The 15001-nt window shown below is 65.8% G+C and overlaps 3 protein-coding genes across 3 annotated transcripts; all 3 read left to right on the top strand.

Annotated features, from left to right (window-relative positions):
- Positions 1-92: 92 nt before the first annotated feature.
- Positions 93-1540, top strand: MNEG_7513 (hypothetical protein; the record flags this gene model as incomplete). The annotated part of the gene is made up of 4 exons (XM_014044016.1): positions 93-194; positions 636-728; positions 973-1129; positions 1410-1540. The coding sequence occupies 4 exons, from the start codon at positions 93-95 to the stop codon at positions 1538-1540; spliced, it is 483 nt and encodes a 160-aa protein (XP_013899470.1).
- A 3910-nt stretch (positions 1541-5450) lies between these two features.
- Positions 5451-11723, top strand: MNEG_7512 (hypothetical protein; the record flags this gene model as incomplete). The annotated part of the gene is made up of 9 exons (XM_014044015.1): positions 5451-5480; positions 6052-6267; positions 6602-6745; positions 6962-7009; positions 7410-7682; positions 7946-8067; positions 8270-8342; positions 8688-9471; positions 9535-11723. The coding sequence occupies 9 exons, from the start codon at positions 5451-5453 to the stop codon at positions 11721-11723; spliced, it is 3879 nt and encodes a 1292-aa protein (XP_013899469.1).
- A 1765-nt stretch (positions 11724-13488) lies between these two features.
- On the top strand, positions 13489-14510 carry MNEG_7511 (hypothetical protein; the record flags this gene model as incomplete). The annotated part of the gene is made up of 3 exons (XM_014044014.1): positions 13489-13620; positions 13894-14007; positions 14306-14510. Coding segments are annotated over 3 exons (451 nt in total), but the record flags the coding sequence as incomplete, so codon positions are not given.
- Between the last annotated feature and the right edge of the window lie 491 nt (positions 14511-15001).

The raw sequence follows: 15001 nt of genomic DNA, 5'->3' as shown, positions 1-15001 counted from the left end.
ACCCCGCTCCCCCCCAGGTGACGCGCCACACCTTCACCTCGGCCCTACAGGAGCGCGGCTCAGTGGTGCTCTGCCCCGGCGGCCAGGCGGAGATGTGCCACACCCACCGCATGTACGCCGGCGCGGGCGGCGCGGGGCCCAAGGGGGCGCGGCCAGAGCTGGTGGTTCATGCGCGCCACAAGGGCTTCTGCAGGGTGGGTTGTGGGTGGGGGGGCTGCTGCAGGGGGAATCTGGAGCGCGTCATTGCTTGATTGCAGGTGGCCTGTCTGACCTGCTTGGGGGTCGTTTGGCCAAAGGAGGCTGGGCAAGAGGAGCCTTGGGGTCAGCAGATCAGGGGCAGTAGACAGCCTGAGGCGGCAATGATATGGTTGCACGGCGTCGGCGGCTCCCCTCGCCCGCCGGCTGGTTGAGCGCCTCTGCTCACGCGACAAACGCCGTCGCGGCCCCGGCAGATGTCAGCCCCTACCCCCGCCTCTCTAGCCAGCCCTGCGACCTCCAGACTCTCATACCTCACTCTCCAACACCTGATCATGACCCTCGCCCTCCACATCGCCTCGTTGTCAACTCCAAACGCCATGACGGGTCGCGTCACGAATCCAACATCCATGACTATTGCTTTTACCACCCATCCTCAGATCGCCATCGAGCATGGGGCGTCCCTGGTGCCTGTTCTGGCGCTGGGGGAGGCCCTGCAGCTGCGCAACCTCATACACATGCCCACACTGCAGGTGCGATGGGGCGGACACGTAGAGTGCCAGGACGGGGGGAGGGGCGTCCTTCGGCGCTCTACATCGCGTGCGTGAATGCCTGCGCATTATCACCCCCCGGGCGGCGTGCACTGCCATTGCCTTCATCAGTCATCTTCACGCCGTTTGACCGGTCCCATCACCTTGGTTTCTGGCCTGAGAGTGCAGCTCACACCAATCACGACCGACCTCTGACACCTCGCCTCCACCACCTGCGCTCTCACAGGCGTACACCACCCGCCGCTTCCGCTTCCCATTCCCCTTCTGGCTCGGCGGCCGCTGGGGCGCCAGCCCGCTGCCCAGCAGGGTGCCCCTGGTTTACGTCATCGGCCGCCCCATCCCCGCGCCCCCGATGAGGCCGTTGCCTGGCGGCGGCGGGCAGGGTGAGCGCCGCCGGGGGCCGCGGGGCGCGCTCCGCTCGCGCCTGTGCTGTGTTGAGAGGTCGCCGCTCGGCTTCGCGCCGCTTAGCAAGCAGACACGCGGGTGGCTGCACGCACACGGCCGCGCGCCCGCGGCCGCCTGCGCACGGGCCCGCACACGCACAGGCAAGCAACCATGCTTGTCTTCTTCCCGCTCAACCGAATTCACAACCCACATATTCATACTCAACAACACACCCGCGACCAAACCACCGTCCCTTTCTCCTCAAAACAACCGCCGCAGCCTGCGCCGACCCCGCTGACGTGGACGGCCTCCACTCCGCCTACTTTGCTGAGCTGGCGGACCTCTTCCGCCGCTACCAGCACCTCCACCCCCACTTCAAGGGCGCCGACCTCGTGCTGTCCTACGACTGAAACATGCTCTGATGATCTGTGCCTCGGGATCATCAACGAGGCCATGCTCCCAACCTCGACGGGGCTCTGGCGAGCCGGATTATGGGCGCCTCTCCAAAGCTAGGTCACAAGATGGCGGGATCTGTCGGCCAAGCCGAGGGCTTGCACGATCGTCTGGCTGGGGTCGCAACGCGGCACGCGCGCCCCGGTCGTCGGCCGCGGCCGGCGCGATCCGCATGCGGGGTGTGGGGTCGGCGAGAGGACTGGGGGATCGTGAGGCCGACGATTCGAGCCGGCGAGCACCACAAGCTTGCGCAGCAGCGGCCCCGCGGCGCCATCCTTGCGGGTGCAGCCGCAGGACCCTCCCGCTTGCGTTGCAGCGAGCGCACATTTGTGGCGCCGCAGCAGCGCGGATTTCATAACCGTGAATAACCGCAGTATTGACGCCGCGCCGCGAGATTGCGCGCGCGATGGTGGTTGGTAGGATGTCATCCTGTGGGTGATTGTGCGGGTCGACGGGTGTCCTCGCCCCAGGGACGTGGCCCGAAATGAAGCTGTGGATCCAGATTCCCGCGGCTGCGGCGCTTGCGGCAAACCAGACTGCCTGCTTTGGTACTGCAGCGGCACAAACAAATCCGTCAACCTTCTCATGTGTATTGGGGCGCAGCTCCGCCGCTGCCCACCAGGCCAAACGTGTCGCCTCCGCCGCAAGCATGCCATTCCTCCTGCGCAAGCGCATGCGTGCACAGGCGCCCCTGCCCCCACAAAGAGCAGTGAGATGCATTGCCCCTGCCCCCGCTGGCCGCAGCAGGGGGTTGAGGCACTGCGTTCGCGAACCCCTTGCAAACGGCGGTGTCTCTGGTGTTGGGCGCCTGTCGCCTGGCTCTTGCCTCGACTCTTGCATGGGCTTTGGGAGCCAGGCGCTCACATTCTGCCCTCCCCTTGCCCACGCACCCTGCATGCGTCACCTCTTCCCTCTCGCTTGCTCCTTGATGCGTGCCTGCGAACGTGTCGCGGGCCCTGCCGCGCACGGCACGCACTTTGCTGAATGCCTTGGCCCTTGATACCGCATACACCAATACCCGGTTGCGTTGTGGGCCTGCACACCCCGCCTCGCCGTTTCCCAGCCCTCGCTGCCCAGCCGCAGCGCAGCATTGGGCCCCATCCCTCCTGCCCAGCCGCCCGCCGCTGCGACGCACGAGCGCCGTCTGCCCGTCCACAACCTGCCGCAAGGCTGTGGTGTGCCTGATCCTATCTATGTATTTCCACTCACTGACATGACAAGACGACAGCAGCATCGATTTTGCGTGCGTGCGCTGCGAGGAACACCGCAACGCAGGCGGCCCAAGCGCCTTGTTTCCGTTCATCAGGCACAAGCACACGTGCGCGGCTTTGAGGGAAGTCCCCTGCAGAGCACAGAGGGCGCTGTGGCATCCCAACCACATCATCAGAGGGAATGTTGCTGTGGCACCTGCACAAGCACGGCGCGTTGTGGCGTCTGGCTGCTGATACATCTGGGTCTTCACAAGCGGCGCACGGCAGAGGCGCAGCCTGGACCCGCACTGGTGGCGTGTGGCATAGCACACAGGTGTCGAGGTATTTCAACTTGCCATAGGGTGACATGTGATTGTTGCGCGTCACCTTTTTTGCGTGCCTGCGGGGTCCGCGGCCAGCAGCTTGGTCAACCCGGTTTTCCAGGCTCTGTCAGCAGGCCCGGCCGCTGTGCATGGCCCTGCTAGCACACACAAGCCAGCTTTCACTTCATTGACATCGGCTTGCTTGCAAATGGGATGGACTTATGAGTTTATTGCTGAAAGCACGCCGCTTCTCTGTAATGCGACGTCGTCATGCGGACACCTGACACACCTGCTGATGTTATCGTGCAAAGAAATCTGCCGACAGTTGAGCGGGCTGTGGCGACCTGCTCAGGCAGATGGAGTGTTCTCCAGGCCCATGATCTGCAATCACGTTTCGTCGAGCTGCTCTCCTGTGGGACCGAGGTGGCAGCGCCAAGCACATGCGTGCACGGTTGGATTCACGAGTTGAGGTGATGTTGGGAGTGCCTGTACCTCGTCGGCCTCCGGTTGTCGCGCAAATACCACGCAGTAATCAGGCACAGATTTGCCGCAGGCTGCCACGACCTTTGCCCACATGAGCCCTCGGGGCTGCCTTTGCCTGTGGAGCTGCTGCATGTGGTGCTGCTGGCCGCGATCCCGAGAAGGCAGTTTCCAGCAGGGCCAAGGGGAGTCAACTTGAATGAGACAGGTCAAGGAGGTTGGGGAAAATAGGGAAAGGGAGGGAGGGGGCAACAGCGGGAGGAGGGAATCACCATCACGGCACTGTAGATGTCATTGATCTGCCTTCGAGGCAATGGGTGGACCGTCTCGTGCAGATACACTAGTGTATGGGGCCAGGGCAGGCCTGCAGGGGGGCAGTGTGCGGTGAGGGCGATGTGTGGCCAGTCACATCAGTGGCTACATGACAAGGGTGCAACTAGGTCAAGTTGTGTGCAGGTAGCACTGGTGCACGCTTCAAGCTCGCAGGCGCACTGGCGGAAGCTCAGCGCGCCCAGCCCTCCGCCCGGCGGCGCCGTTGGCCGCTTGCCGTGGGCTGCTGATTATGACTGTTGCGGTGAATGGCACCGTTGATCTCGACGCCATTCGAGCCTGCTTCGACCTTTGAAGCTCTTCTTACGACCGTCTCTGGGCAGCCAGAGGTACTGCGGCACCACCATCATGGTGAAGTGTCATCAGCGCTTGACTCATCAACGGCACAGTGTCAGCAATGTCAGCAACCCCTTCAGTTGATGACAAGGGGGCGATCACGCGTGTTCACAATCCCACTAAATAACATGTATCAATCGTTGCTGTTGCTGACAAGTCCGTTCCATAGCTCTGCTTGAAGTGCGCTCATCAGCTCAGTCGGGCTCTGATCACGCAAGATCGTGGGGGCACCAAGGAGTAGCACATATCACACAGTATATACCAGCTTACAGATCTCACATTCACGCCTGAAGCTGAGCCTCGGATGCTGAGCTTGACACAGTGGAGGGCCTTGCGCGTGCTGCTCGTGCTGTGCCTCGGCTCGGCAAACCCGGCCGCACATGTGCCTCAGCAGCATGGTGGGCGGTGGTGCTGGAGTGGGACTACCCTCCACGCGCTTTGCGGTGGCCACGCCGCCACGACCCTTCTGCGTGGCGCCAGCCGCGGCGTGCATGCCCGTGAGCTTCGACTCCAAGCACTACAGTCCACGCTTGCGCCTGACTGGCTTCGCCACCACATGCTGCGACCATGCTGCGCCTGACATACCGCACTTATGAGCGGCTTTTGCTGAACCAAAACGGATGCCATCGCATGGCACAGGAGAGGCTGGCTCCAAGGGACCGCCTTGGCCGCACGCATGGCGCACTGCCGCAGCGCGGCGCCAACGCTGAAAGCCACCAGCTGCCTTTGCTGACAACAGGTGCGCCCATGGGCAGAGATCGCAGCTGTGCCCTAAGGAACCGTTTGTGCAGGCAGCGTGGCATTGCCCTGGGGACGGCCGAGCCGCCCGTGTTTGCAAGAACACGGGCGGCATGTGCTGTGTTGTTGCTAGCACGCACCCCACACCCTGCACCACATGCCACCGCTGCACATGCAACGGTCTGACAGGCACCTTCGCATGGGCCACTTGACCTTCAATAATGCTAGTCCCTCGTATGGCATGCGCAGGCTTGTGAGTGGGCGCCTGTTGTGGCGCCACGCAGCATGCGCCGGCAGCTCCTCGCTGCAACCTGGCACTGGACATGCGGCTCGGCGGCGTTGCGGCTGGCAAAGCGTTGCAGGAGCAGGCGTGGCAGCTGCAAGCAAGGGCGGCGCGGTGCGATAGATTGCTGAGGTGGAGCGAGCGGCGCATGGTGGGCCCACAGGTGAGCTGCGCAGTGGTCGCGGCGATGTGGGCCAGCAACGTGGTCGTCGTCACAGTGAGCATGTGCATGTGGCTGCAGGCTCTGCGGTATACCGCCACACTGCGGCACTCGGATATGCTGTCCCTGCCACGCGTGACAGCAGATACACTCAAGGTGAAGCAGCCATGCGGCGGTTGCGGCAGCGCCCGCCTGCCTGCCTGTGCATTTCGGTGCACCTCATACGCGCCGGCCCGCCCGCACCTTTGAATGTGTGCAATCCCTATTGCATACGTGCTATTGCTTTTACCAAGCACGAGCAGCTGACCGCAACCAAGCAACATCGTCTTCCAAGCACTCCCGTTTTCGTCTTGGTCGTGTCCCAGGATCTGCTACCCAAGGTTGACTAGATGATGTTGGAGTGGATAAGGCCCCGCTGGGGGCCCCACAGGACCGACGCCCAGCTCGTCAAGGTCCGTGCCGGGTCACTATAATGGCACTGCAGCTCGTATGCAGTAGAAAAATGGCTGAAAGATGTTTCTTCGTTTGCGCTGGATCGTTCGGGCAGCCGTGGACCAGGTCGCAGCTGCCCTGACCAAGCTCTCAGAACCCATTCCGCTGCCTCACCGCCTGCAAAACGACTTTACAGAGCCTGGTGGCGCTTCTGGTGGCGGTGGTGGGCTGCGGGACGCTGCTGCCCGCAGCCACGGTGCAGACGGCGCTCGCGGCGGTGCTCGCCGCCGACCGCCTGGCGTCGTCGGGAGCCGTGGAGGCCTCCCTGCTGATCGCGCTGGTGGAGTTTATCATGTCTGTAGTCGCCGCGCAGCGAGCGGAGCACTCCTCACACAGCAAAGACTCGACAAAGGTGAGGTTGCCCTCCGCACAAGGGGAACTGCTCATGGCAAGGGTGCGCAGCGGGCGCCGTGTCTGCGGGCGCGGCGGTGCAGCTATGGGAGCCGCAGCAGTGCTCTTTGCACGCGCAGGATACGCCAGCCCAGCAAGACATTGCTGCTGCATTCCGTCCCAACACGCGATCGCCCCGCAGCCATGACCGGCGTGCTGCTGCTGATTGACGCTTGTACACACGCTGCCGCCCTGTGTGAGACTACCCGGAATGTCCGCTCTCCCAGCCGGACCCTCACTCCTGGCATCAAACCCCTTGACATAGATTCTTGCCACACACCCACCATTGCTTGCAGGCCGGCGCCGCCGCCGACTCGAGTCCCGAGGCTGCCAAGCGCGGCTGTGTTCGGAAGATCAAGAGAATCCTGCTGGGCGCCGCCTTCAACGGCGAGGGCGTGCGGCCCACCCTGACCACCGCCCTGCTGGAGGCCAGGGAGCAGGTGAACAGTCGCGCACTCGCACCTGCTCTGTACGTAGAGTTGTGGGTCTGCCCAGCCATAAACCCAGCCTCATGCCGCCGACCAGACGGCTGGCGCGGTGCCAAGCATGGGCAGGCTTGCGAGGGCGATCGCGACGGCGAGGTTCACGTGTCTCCCCTTTTCACACCACCCTCCAGCCTGACTCTCTGGTGCCCCTGCCCATCTATCTCACCTCAGGTCGAGAAGCATGGTACCACGCCCACACAGCTTCTGGCGAAGTTTGAGGTGTGCTTGGTGTTGCGCTGCCCGCCTTGTTGAGGGGGCACACAGGCCAAGGAAAAGCCACTGTTAAGCAACGCGTCTTGTCCATCGCTTTCAGAGCCAATCAAGCCGAAGCATCATAGCTTGACACCACTGCTGCGTCTGCTGATGCGGCACCTCCCCCATCAGATATCCCCCAACACGCACACACAGACACACACACAGACACATAGACACACAGACACACACACAGACACACAGACACACAGACACACAGACACACAGAACACACACACACACACACGCACGCACGCACGCACGCACACGCGCATGCATGCATGCACACGCGCGCACGCACGCACGCACATATCATCCACAATTGAGACCCTGCGTGCACACCCTCAAACGCTCATTGTCACCCAAGGGTGCTGTCATCCGGAGCGTCCAGTGCATCAAGGCCCGCTCCCTGCTGCGCCTCACCGGTGATGTCGGCACCATGGTCCAGGGGGAGTGCGACGCCCTGCGCAGCGCCCTGGTGTTCAACAACCGCCGCCTGCAAGGAAGGGGCCGCGCCCTGGACAACGCCAAGCTGCCGCACGTGCTCAAGCAGCTGTCGGCCTCCCACCGCGCGACGTGCCGCAAGGCGGAGGGGTGCCAGGCCGCGCTGCGCGCCGCCTTGGAGCGGCTGGAGGGGCAGGTGGGCAGGCGTGGGGGCTGCACCATTGGGAGGCCCAGGGATGGCTTCTTGCGAGTGCGCCTTGATGGGTGACTGTTATCAGCCGCTTGGAAAAACGGGGAAATGCCAGCAGGCTTTTGCGCGCTTGGTGATTTGCTTCTTGTCTCTTGTCGCCACAGGGGGTCAGTTACCTTCTCCAAAATCCAGCTCTCATCTCCAGCCGTGTCGGTCCCCAATGTATCCCCAACACTCCTGCCCCCAACCCCCGTCCTTGTCAACCGCAGGGCCTCAGCCTGGAGGACAACACCCCCCTCACGGCCGCGTCCGACCTCATCGCCAACCTGCGGAGCGGCGGCTGCTTCGAGGGCTGCCTGGCTGAGCTGTCCAACGAGGGGATCACGGACGGGTGAGGCGCCACCCCCGCATGCGCAGCTTTGGTGACGCGGCTGTGGGTGACATTGAGGATGGCTGGCTGGTTTGCCGGCCAACTCTCTCGCATGCTTGCGCTCGGCAGTCTCCACATGCCTGACGTCTCAACATATCACCTGCTGTGTGGCCCGCGCTGATCGCACACCTGGCTCGCTGCTGTTTGGCCCTTGGTACCGCAGGTCGCTGGTGTTTGCGGTGAGGGGCGCGCAGCGCAAGCTGCACACGCTCGTGGACAACCACCCCTCTTCGCTGGTGGGTGGGCCGGCACGGCATGTGTTGCCGCTTTGGCGTTGCACGATCGAACTTGGCTATGGGGTTTTTGTGCCTGAGCCTGTGAGCTGGGCTAATACAGGGTCCATCATCACAGATGGATTGCAATAAAGGTTCTGACTGCAACCTATCTCAAGACACGGGTTGGTCAACAACTGCTGGTTTGTTCTCATCACTGGGCACGGCATCTCTCCACCCTTTGGGCCCTGCCCGACCTAGGACAGGCGCCTATTTCAAACCCCTCCTTCATGAAATCCTCCGGAGTTCAAACTCTGCACCCTAAATTCTGTACCCCAACTCCCGAATTGCTCACTTACCATTCTCCAGGACTGCGCCCAGGCGGGCAGCTGGCTGTCGCACGTGCTGTCCCTGACAACACCCTGCAACGCCGACGAGCCGGCCTCCTCATCCGGGCCGGCGACCCCGTCGCGCGCAGCGGCGGCGGCGCCGCCGGGCTCGGGCGAGAGCGCCCCGGCGTGCGAGGCCCCGGCGAGCGAGGGCGGCGACGTGGGCGAGGGCGGCGACGCGTGGGAGCGTGCCGTGGGCGGCGGCGGCGGCGACTGCTTTGTTGATGAGGCCGCGATCTCGTCCTCTGCTGTTGACATGCAGCGCGGCGATCAGGCCGCCAGCAGCCCAGTCAGCGAGGCCGGCGAGGCCGAGGTGGCCATGGGGCCCGCGGCCGCAACTGCCGGCGGCGAGAAGGCAGCGAGCGCCACCGCTGATGCCTTCGGCGCTCCCGCCTGCGGCCTCGACGCCGCCTCGTACCTGCGCATTTCGGCGCGGCGCCGCGCGCGCGCGAGCACGTGCAGCAGCAGCGCTGAGGGCCCCGGGACGCCGGCGGCCGAGGACAAGGGTGCCGGCGGCGGCGGGGCGTGCGTGCTGCCAGACGCGTGGCCGTCGATGGAGGCGCTTGCCGCGACACAGCGGGCAGACCAGCAGGAGGAGCAGCAGCCGCAATATGAGCAGGAGGCGCTGCAGCAGCAGCCGCAGCTGCAGCAGGAGCACGAGCATGAGCAGCAGGAGGAGGAGCAGGAGCAAGAGCAGCAGCACGAGCCAGAGCAGCAACAGGAGAAGCAGTATCAAGAGCAGGGACAGCAAGAGGCGCAGCGAGGTGAGGGGCAGGTGCCTCCCATGTCGGCATCCGCACGGCGGCCGCGTGCACCGCGGCGCGCAGCCCCGCCGCCGGCCGCGGCGCAGGTGCCGGCGCTTGACGCGGCGCCGGTCTCGGCGCTGCCCCCCGTGCTGGCGGCTGTCGCCGCGCCCCGCACAGAGCAGCAGCGCCTCGCGCTCAGGGTGGCGGAGGCGCGCGCCGCCGCGGCCGAGTTTGCGCGGCTTCACCGCGCCGGCGACCGGGTCGGCGCGCGCCGCGCGCTGCGCAGGGCGCTTGCCGTGTGGCACGAAGTGGCCATGCCCAGCCTCGCGGACTTTCAGGTGGATGATGATGACGAGGCGCTCAGCGGCGCCGCGGCGCGGGACGCCTTCTACTCGCGCCTGCCCGTGGAGTGCGCCGCCCGCCTTATCGAGGCCGTCGCGCGCGGCGGCGGCGACGGCGCGGCCGTGGCCAGGTCGATCGCGCAGGGGCCGGCCGGCGGCCAGTTTGCCGCCGCCGGCCTCCTGGCGCTGGTCGCGCCGGTGCAGGCGGCCTTTGTCGACAATGGGCGCGAGGGCGAGGGCGAGGGCGAGACGGCAGCGGCGGCGGCGGCGGCGGCGGCGGCGGCGGCGGCGATGGTGGTTCACCTGCCGGTGCTGCATCTGCTGCAGGTGCTGCTTGCGCGCAAGCCGGTCAAAGGCAGGACCGACGCGGCGCGCAGGGAGCTGGATCGGGCGGCGCGACGGCTGCCGCGGGCGGTGATGACGATGGCGGGCCTGCGGCGCGACGGGGCGGCCGCTGTTGGCAGCGGCGGCTGCCCGCCGCCGGAGCCCGGGCTCTGGCGGGTCGCAGCGCTGCGGGGGGCGCTCGAATACGTGTCCACCACGCGCGGCGAGGGCGTGGCGTGGCTGCCGGCGGCGCGCAACGCCGCGCTGCTGCGGGCGGCTGAGGACGCCGGCGTGCCGCGCTGCGGGGACGCGCAGGCGCAGGAGGTGCTCGGCGCCGCGGAGGAGGGCGCGCTGCAGCTGCTCGCCGACGGCGGCGCTGACCTGGCGGCCTGCCTGCGCGGCGCGGGGGAGGTCATCTCCTTTGCGGCGGCGTTGGCGATGCGGATCAAGGTCCGCGGGAGGAGCAGCAAGGCCGCCGCGGCCGCAGCCGCGGCCGCAGCGGCCGCAGAGGAAGCTGCATGTGAGGTGGAGGCGCAGCGGCTGGGGGAGAAGGCTGTGGAGGACGAGCGGATAGGTTGGTTCAGGGACAGCTTGGACCGCCTGCTGGCCGCCCTGAAGGAGCGCTTCGGGGCCGAGTGGGGCGCGTCCTGCGCGGCGGAGGCGGCGGCGCGCGCCGAGGCGGCGCTCAAGGTGGCCGAGGCGGGGCGGCCGCGGCGCGGCGGCGCGCGGCGCAAGGGGGAGAAGGCGGCGGCGGCGGCGGCGGCGGCGGCTGCTGCGCCGGCGGCGGCGTGTGTAGTAGTGATTGAGGAGGTGCCGGATGACGAGACGCCGCCTGCGGCGGCGGCGGCGGCGAGTGTGCTGGTGATTGAGGAGGTGCCAGATGACGAGACGCGGCCTGCGGCGGCGGCGGCGCCGCTGCTGCAGCTGATGGCGCAGGGGCAGGTGGCAGACCCGCGGCCGGCGGCGCGCCAGCCGCTACCGCTGCTTGAGTGGGCCCCCATCGGCCGCGAGGCGGGCAGCGGCGCGGCGGGCCTCATCCATGAGGATGACGAGGCGCCGGCGAGCGGGAGCTCTGCGGTCGGCAGCAGCGCTGTGGGCGCCGCGCCCGCGCAGCCGCCCCACCTTCTTGTGAGCGAGGCCGCCGCGGCTGCGGGCGGGAGTGAGGATGGTGAGGCGGAGGCGCAGGCCGGCTCGTCGGCGGCCATGGCCAGCCACACCAACAGCAGCGGCGGCGGCGGGGGCAGCGGCGGCAGCGGCAGTGTGATGAGCGTCAGTGGCGCGGCCGAGGCCGTGGGCCTTGTCGTGGCGAGCGCCGAGGCCGGCGCTGCGCACTCGGAGGTGCGCCGCGGCGGCCCCAGCGACGACGTCGGTTCTCTCGCCGCCGCCGACGGCGCTGCGGCCACCGCCAGCACGGCAGGCTTGTTGCTGGGCTCGCAGGCGCGGACCGGGGGCTCGGCGGCGGCCCAGCATGACCCCGTGGCGGCGGGCGAGGAGCGCGATGGGCGGCGCCGCCGCGAGCGGCGGCTGATGCTCTGGGGCGCGGCGGCGCTGGCGGCGGGCGCGGCGGCGGTGCTGGGGGCGGCGGTGCGTTCCAAGCGCCGCTGATCGCCCCGAGCATGGCGGCGCCCGCCTGGCCCAACAGATGTGGGGTTGGACAGGAGATGGGCGAATCGTGCGGAGCGGGCGGCGGCGCGGCGGCAGCGCCTGATTGTGTGGGGTGCAACGGCGCTGGCGGGGGTCAAGGGAGCAGTGGCCACTCCCCTAGCTCGTCAGATGTGCCGGACGCACGGCTGGGTTCGTTGCTCAAGGATGAGGTTGGATTGGGTTGGGTTGGGTTGTGCACAAAGTTTGATTCTGCTCTGTACACACACTTGTGCGTGCCCACATGGTTGCTTCCTGGCCTTTTCCTGAGGTCAGGTGGCATCAGCATGCCGCCTTATTTGGGTCAAACGACAGATCCCGCAGGGTCCTGGGCCATCAAAACCCCAATCATTTGGGTCACTCACCCCTGCACGGTGCGGGTGAACCTAGCTCCGGCCCTCTGCCGATGACGGGCCCATTGGCCCATGCATGAAACCTCCCTGTTGGATTTCGATAATCAAAGTCGCCTGTGTTGTAACCCACTGGCCGATTGACTCTTGAGAGCGCGTGTGGGTACAGGTTCCTTAGGTGCCGTCGGTGGGTTGTCAGAGGAAAGAGCGGAACAATTAAAGAAAGGAAACAATCCCTTGGGGTTGTGGATGTTCCCATGCTGGCCAGCACAAGCCCAAGCAACGTCGCGATTACAGAAGCTGTCGTGGCGTTGTAGTCCTCAAGTGTGCAGCCGACTGCAAACCAACGACTGGCGGCCCCGGCCGAGGTTTGCTGGGCTTTTGGATTCTTGGACCTTTGACCGCGCCCCTGAATGCTGTCGGCGTCGATGTTGCATACAGCAGGGAGGTTGTGGACATGTGATTTGTCACATTTGATCAGCACATACCGTACAGGCAGCAACATAAGGCCTTGCAATTGCAGCTTTCGCGGGGAACAGCTGCCATAGCCTGCACACCCTGTTCGGCTGTGCGCCCCTCTAGAGCATTGCTTCAGGCCCACCCACGTAGTCCGGCTGCGCGTCAAATTGCAATGTTTACCTCTAAATACCTACAGCGTCCTCAGACCCCCTTGATTGATGACACACGGTGATATGCTTCACACCCGCCCGTCCATCGCTCCCTTTGGCGATGCTCCACGGTCTCATTTCATCACATGCATTACAGTAATCGAATGTAAAATTGAACAATCGTGCGTATAATTGGTCCCACCTTGCTAGCATCGATCACGCAGTCGCACCCCACGTCTCTGAACATAGCTTCCAGGATGCTGCGCGCCAATGGCAGCAGAAAATGCAGCTGCGGACACGCACACAATCACCGTGCAGCAATTGGCATCGGCAGCGGCAGCATCGCGACGCAAGCCGGCGCGGCGGCGTCAGTGGTGCAGCAGAGAGCGCAGCGGCGGGGAGGGGCGGCGGTGTTCGACCCCTTGAGGGCCCACCGCGCCCGGCGGGCGCGCGTTTACGCTGCGGCGGATGCAGACGCCCCACTGCCATCCAGGTTGGCACACGGGCAGACCGATTTAGGGCCCCATTGAGTCTGGGAATCTGCAGCAATTGGTAGACTCACAACATTATCAGCGCGCACCCCGGTGCATTGCTGGCCGCAGCAGCCGATTGCCCTAGACTTGGGGATGAGGGGAGGTGTGCTGAGGCGCCCGGCTGCCTTGCGCTGCACCAACCTGCATGCGCCTGGGTATGCACGCCGGCGAATGGCGCGTCGGCGGACCTGGCCCCTCCCAGCAGCGTCAGCAGCTGCCTCATCTCGCGCCCACCCCCATGTTGCGGCCCGCCGCACCAATTGTCCTCGCATCCGTCCACCCACGCACACCTCATGGGCCGCCCAACCGCAGCGACTCGTACGCGCTGCCCGAGAACTTCTGCATTATCGAGAGCCGCGATGCCGTCAAGGTGACGCTCCCCCGCGCCAGAGCCATGCAGCCACCCAACACAGCCCCCCCGCCCCCCAGCTTGGACGCCCGTGACTCGCCTTGGGCTGCAACATGCATGCAACGTCCAAGTGCGTGCTGCGGCCGGCGTCACTCCGCTGGCAGCGGCTTTGTCTGCTTGTTGAACTGCAGCCGCACCGGTGGCACACGCCCTTTTGCTGCCGTCGCTCCCCATTGAATCTCACCCCTTCTGATCAAGCGTCGCCGCCACCTCACCGTGATTCGACGGCCCCAGGACTTTGCCGGCATGCAGCTGGATGAGATCACGGACAACATCACGTCGCGCCGCAACAGGATCTTCTTGCTGATGGAGGAGGTGCGGCGGCTGCGCATCCAGCAGCGGCTCAAGGTGGGTGCGTGTGGGCGCGCGCGCGTGTGAGTGTGTGTGTGTGTGTGTGTGTGTGAGTGTGTGAGTGTGTGTGTGTGTGTGTGTGTGTGTGTGTGTGTGTGTGTTATGCCTGCCGCGCAGCCAGGCATCAATCTGGGCAGTGGGTGCCTCACAGAACTGCGACCCAGGCGACTGCGTCACCTCACAGCGCGCGCCAGCCCCTACCCACCGCCGAACCACACCCCGCCCCCGGACCCTCGCGCCCCCGATCACGCCCGCCCGCCCTCCCGGACATCAAACACAACGACCCGAAAAACAGGGCGGCGATGACGCGCCCACCGCGCCCTCCAACGGCGGCGCCCCCGAGTTGGAGGAGTCGTACCTCTCGGCCCTTCCCTTCCTGCCGCCGCTGACCAACGAGACGCTGAATACTTACTACACCTTTTACGCCGGCTTCGTCGCGAGCGTGATCGTGTTTGGGGCGCTGCTGGCGCCGCTGCTGGAGGTCAAGATCGGCCTCGGGGGTGGGTATTTGAATTTTGGATTTTGAGTCTGGGTCGGATTTCAAGCTCGTGGCGGTTACTTTGGGCATCAATGAGGTGCCAAGCTGGGGAACTCGGCGGCACATATCCGGGGCCGCTGAAAGTTTGGGTGGGAGGAGGGGCTTGGGCTCGTCGGGCCGTATGCTGGCAGGGCAGCCTCCCCGGCTGCCGTGGCGCAACAGGCCGGCTTGGGCAGAGATTGAGGATGCCGCTGCTGTGTGCCGACCCTGGACTGCCCCTCTCTTCCCGCCGCCTCGGACTGGACTGGACTGGCCGCAGGCACCTCCTACCTGGACTTTGTCCAGTCCGTGCACCTGCCTGAGCAGCTGGCGCGCGTGGACCCGATAGTGGCGTCCTTCTGCGGCGGCGCGGTGGGGGTGGTGAGCGCGCTGCTGGTGGTGGAGCTGAACAATGTGGAGCGGCAGCAGCGCAACAGGTGTGTGTGTGTGTGTGTGTGTGTGTGTGTGTATGTG

Source organism: Monoraphidium neglectum (genome assembly GCF_000611645.1).
Source record: "Monoraphidium neglectum strain SAG 48.87 unplaced genomic scaffold scaffold01334, whole genome shotgun sequence".
Classification (NCBI taxonomy): Eukaryota; Viridiplantae; Chlorophyta; class Chlorophyceae; order Sphaeropleales; family Selenastraceae; genus Monoraphidium; species Monoraphidium neglectum.
The sequence above is the reverse complement of the archived record's forward strand: the minus strand, read 5'-3'. Positions and strand labels throughout refer to the sequence as shown.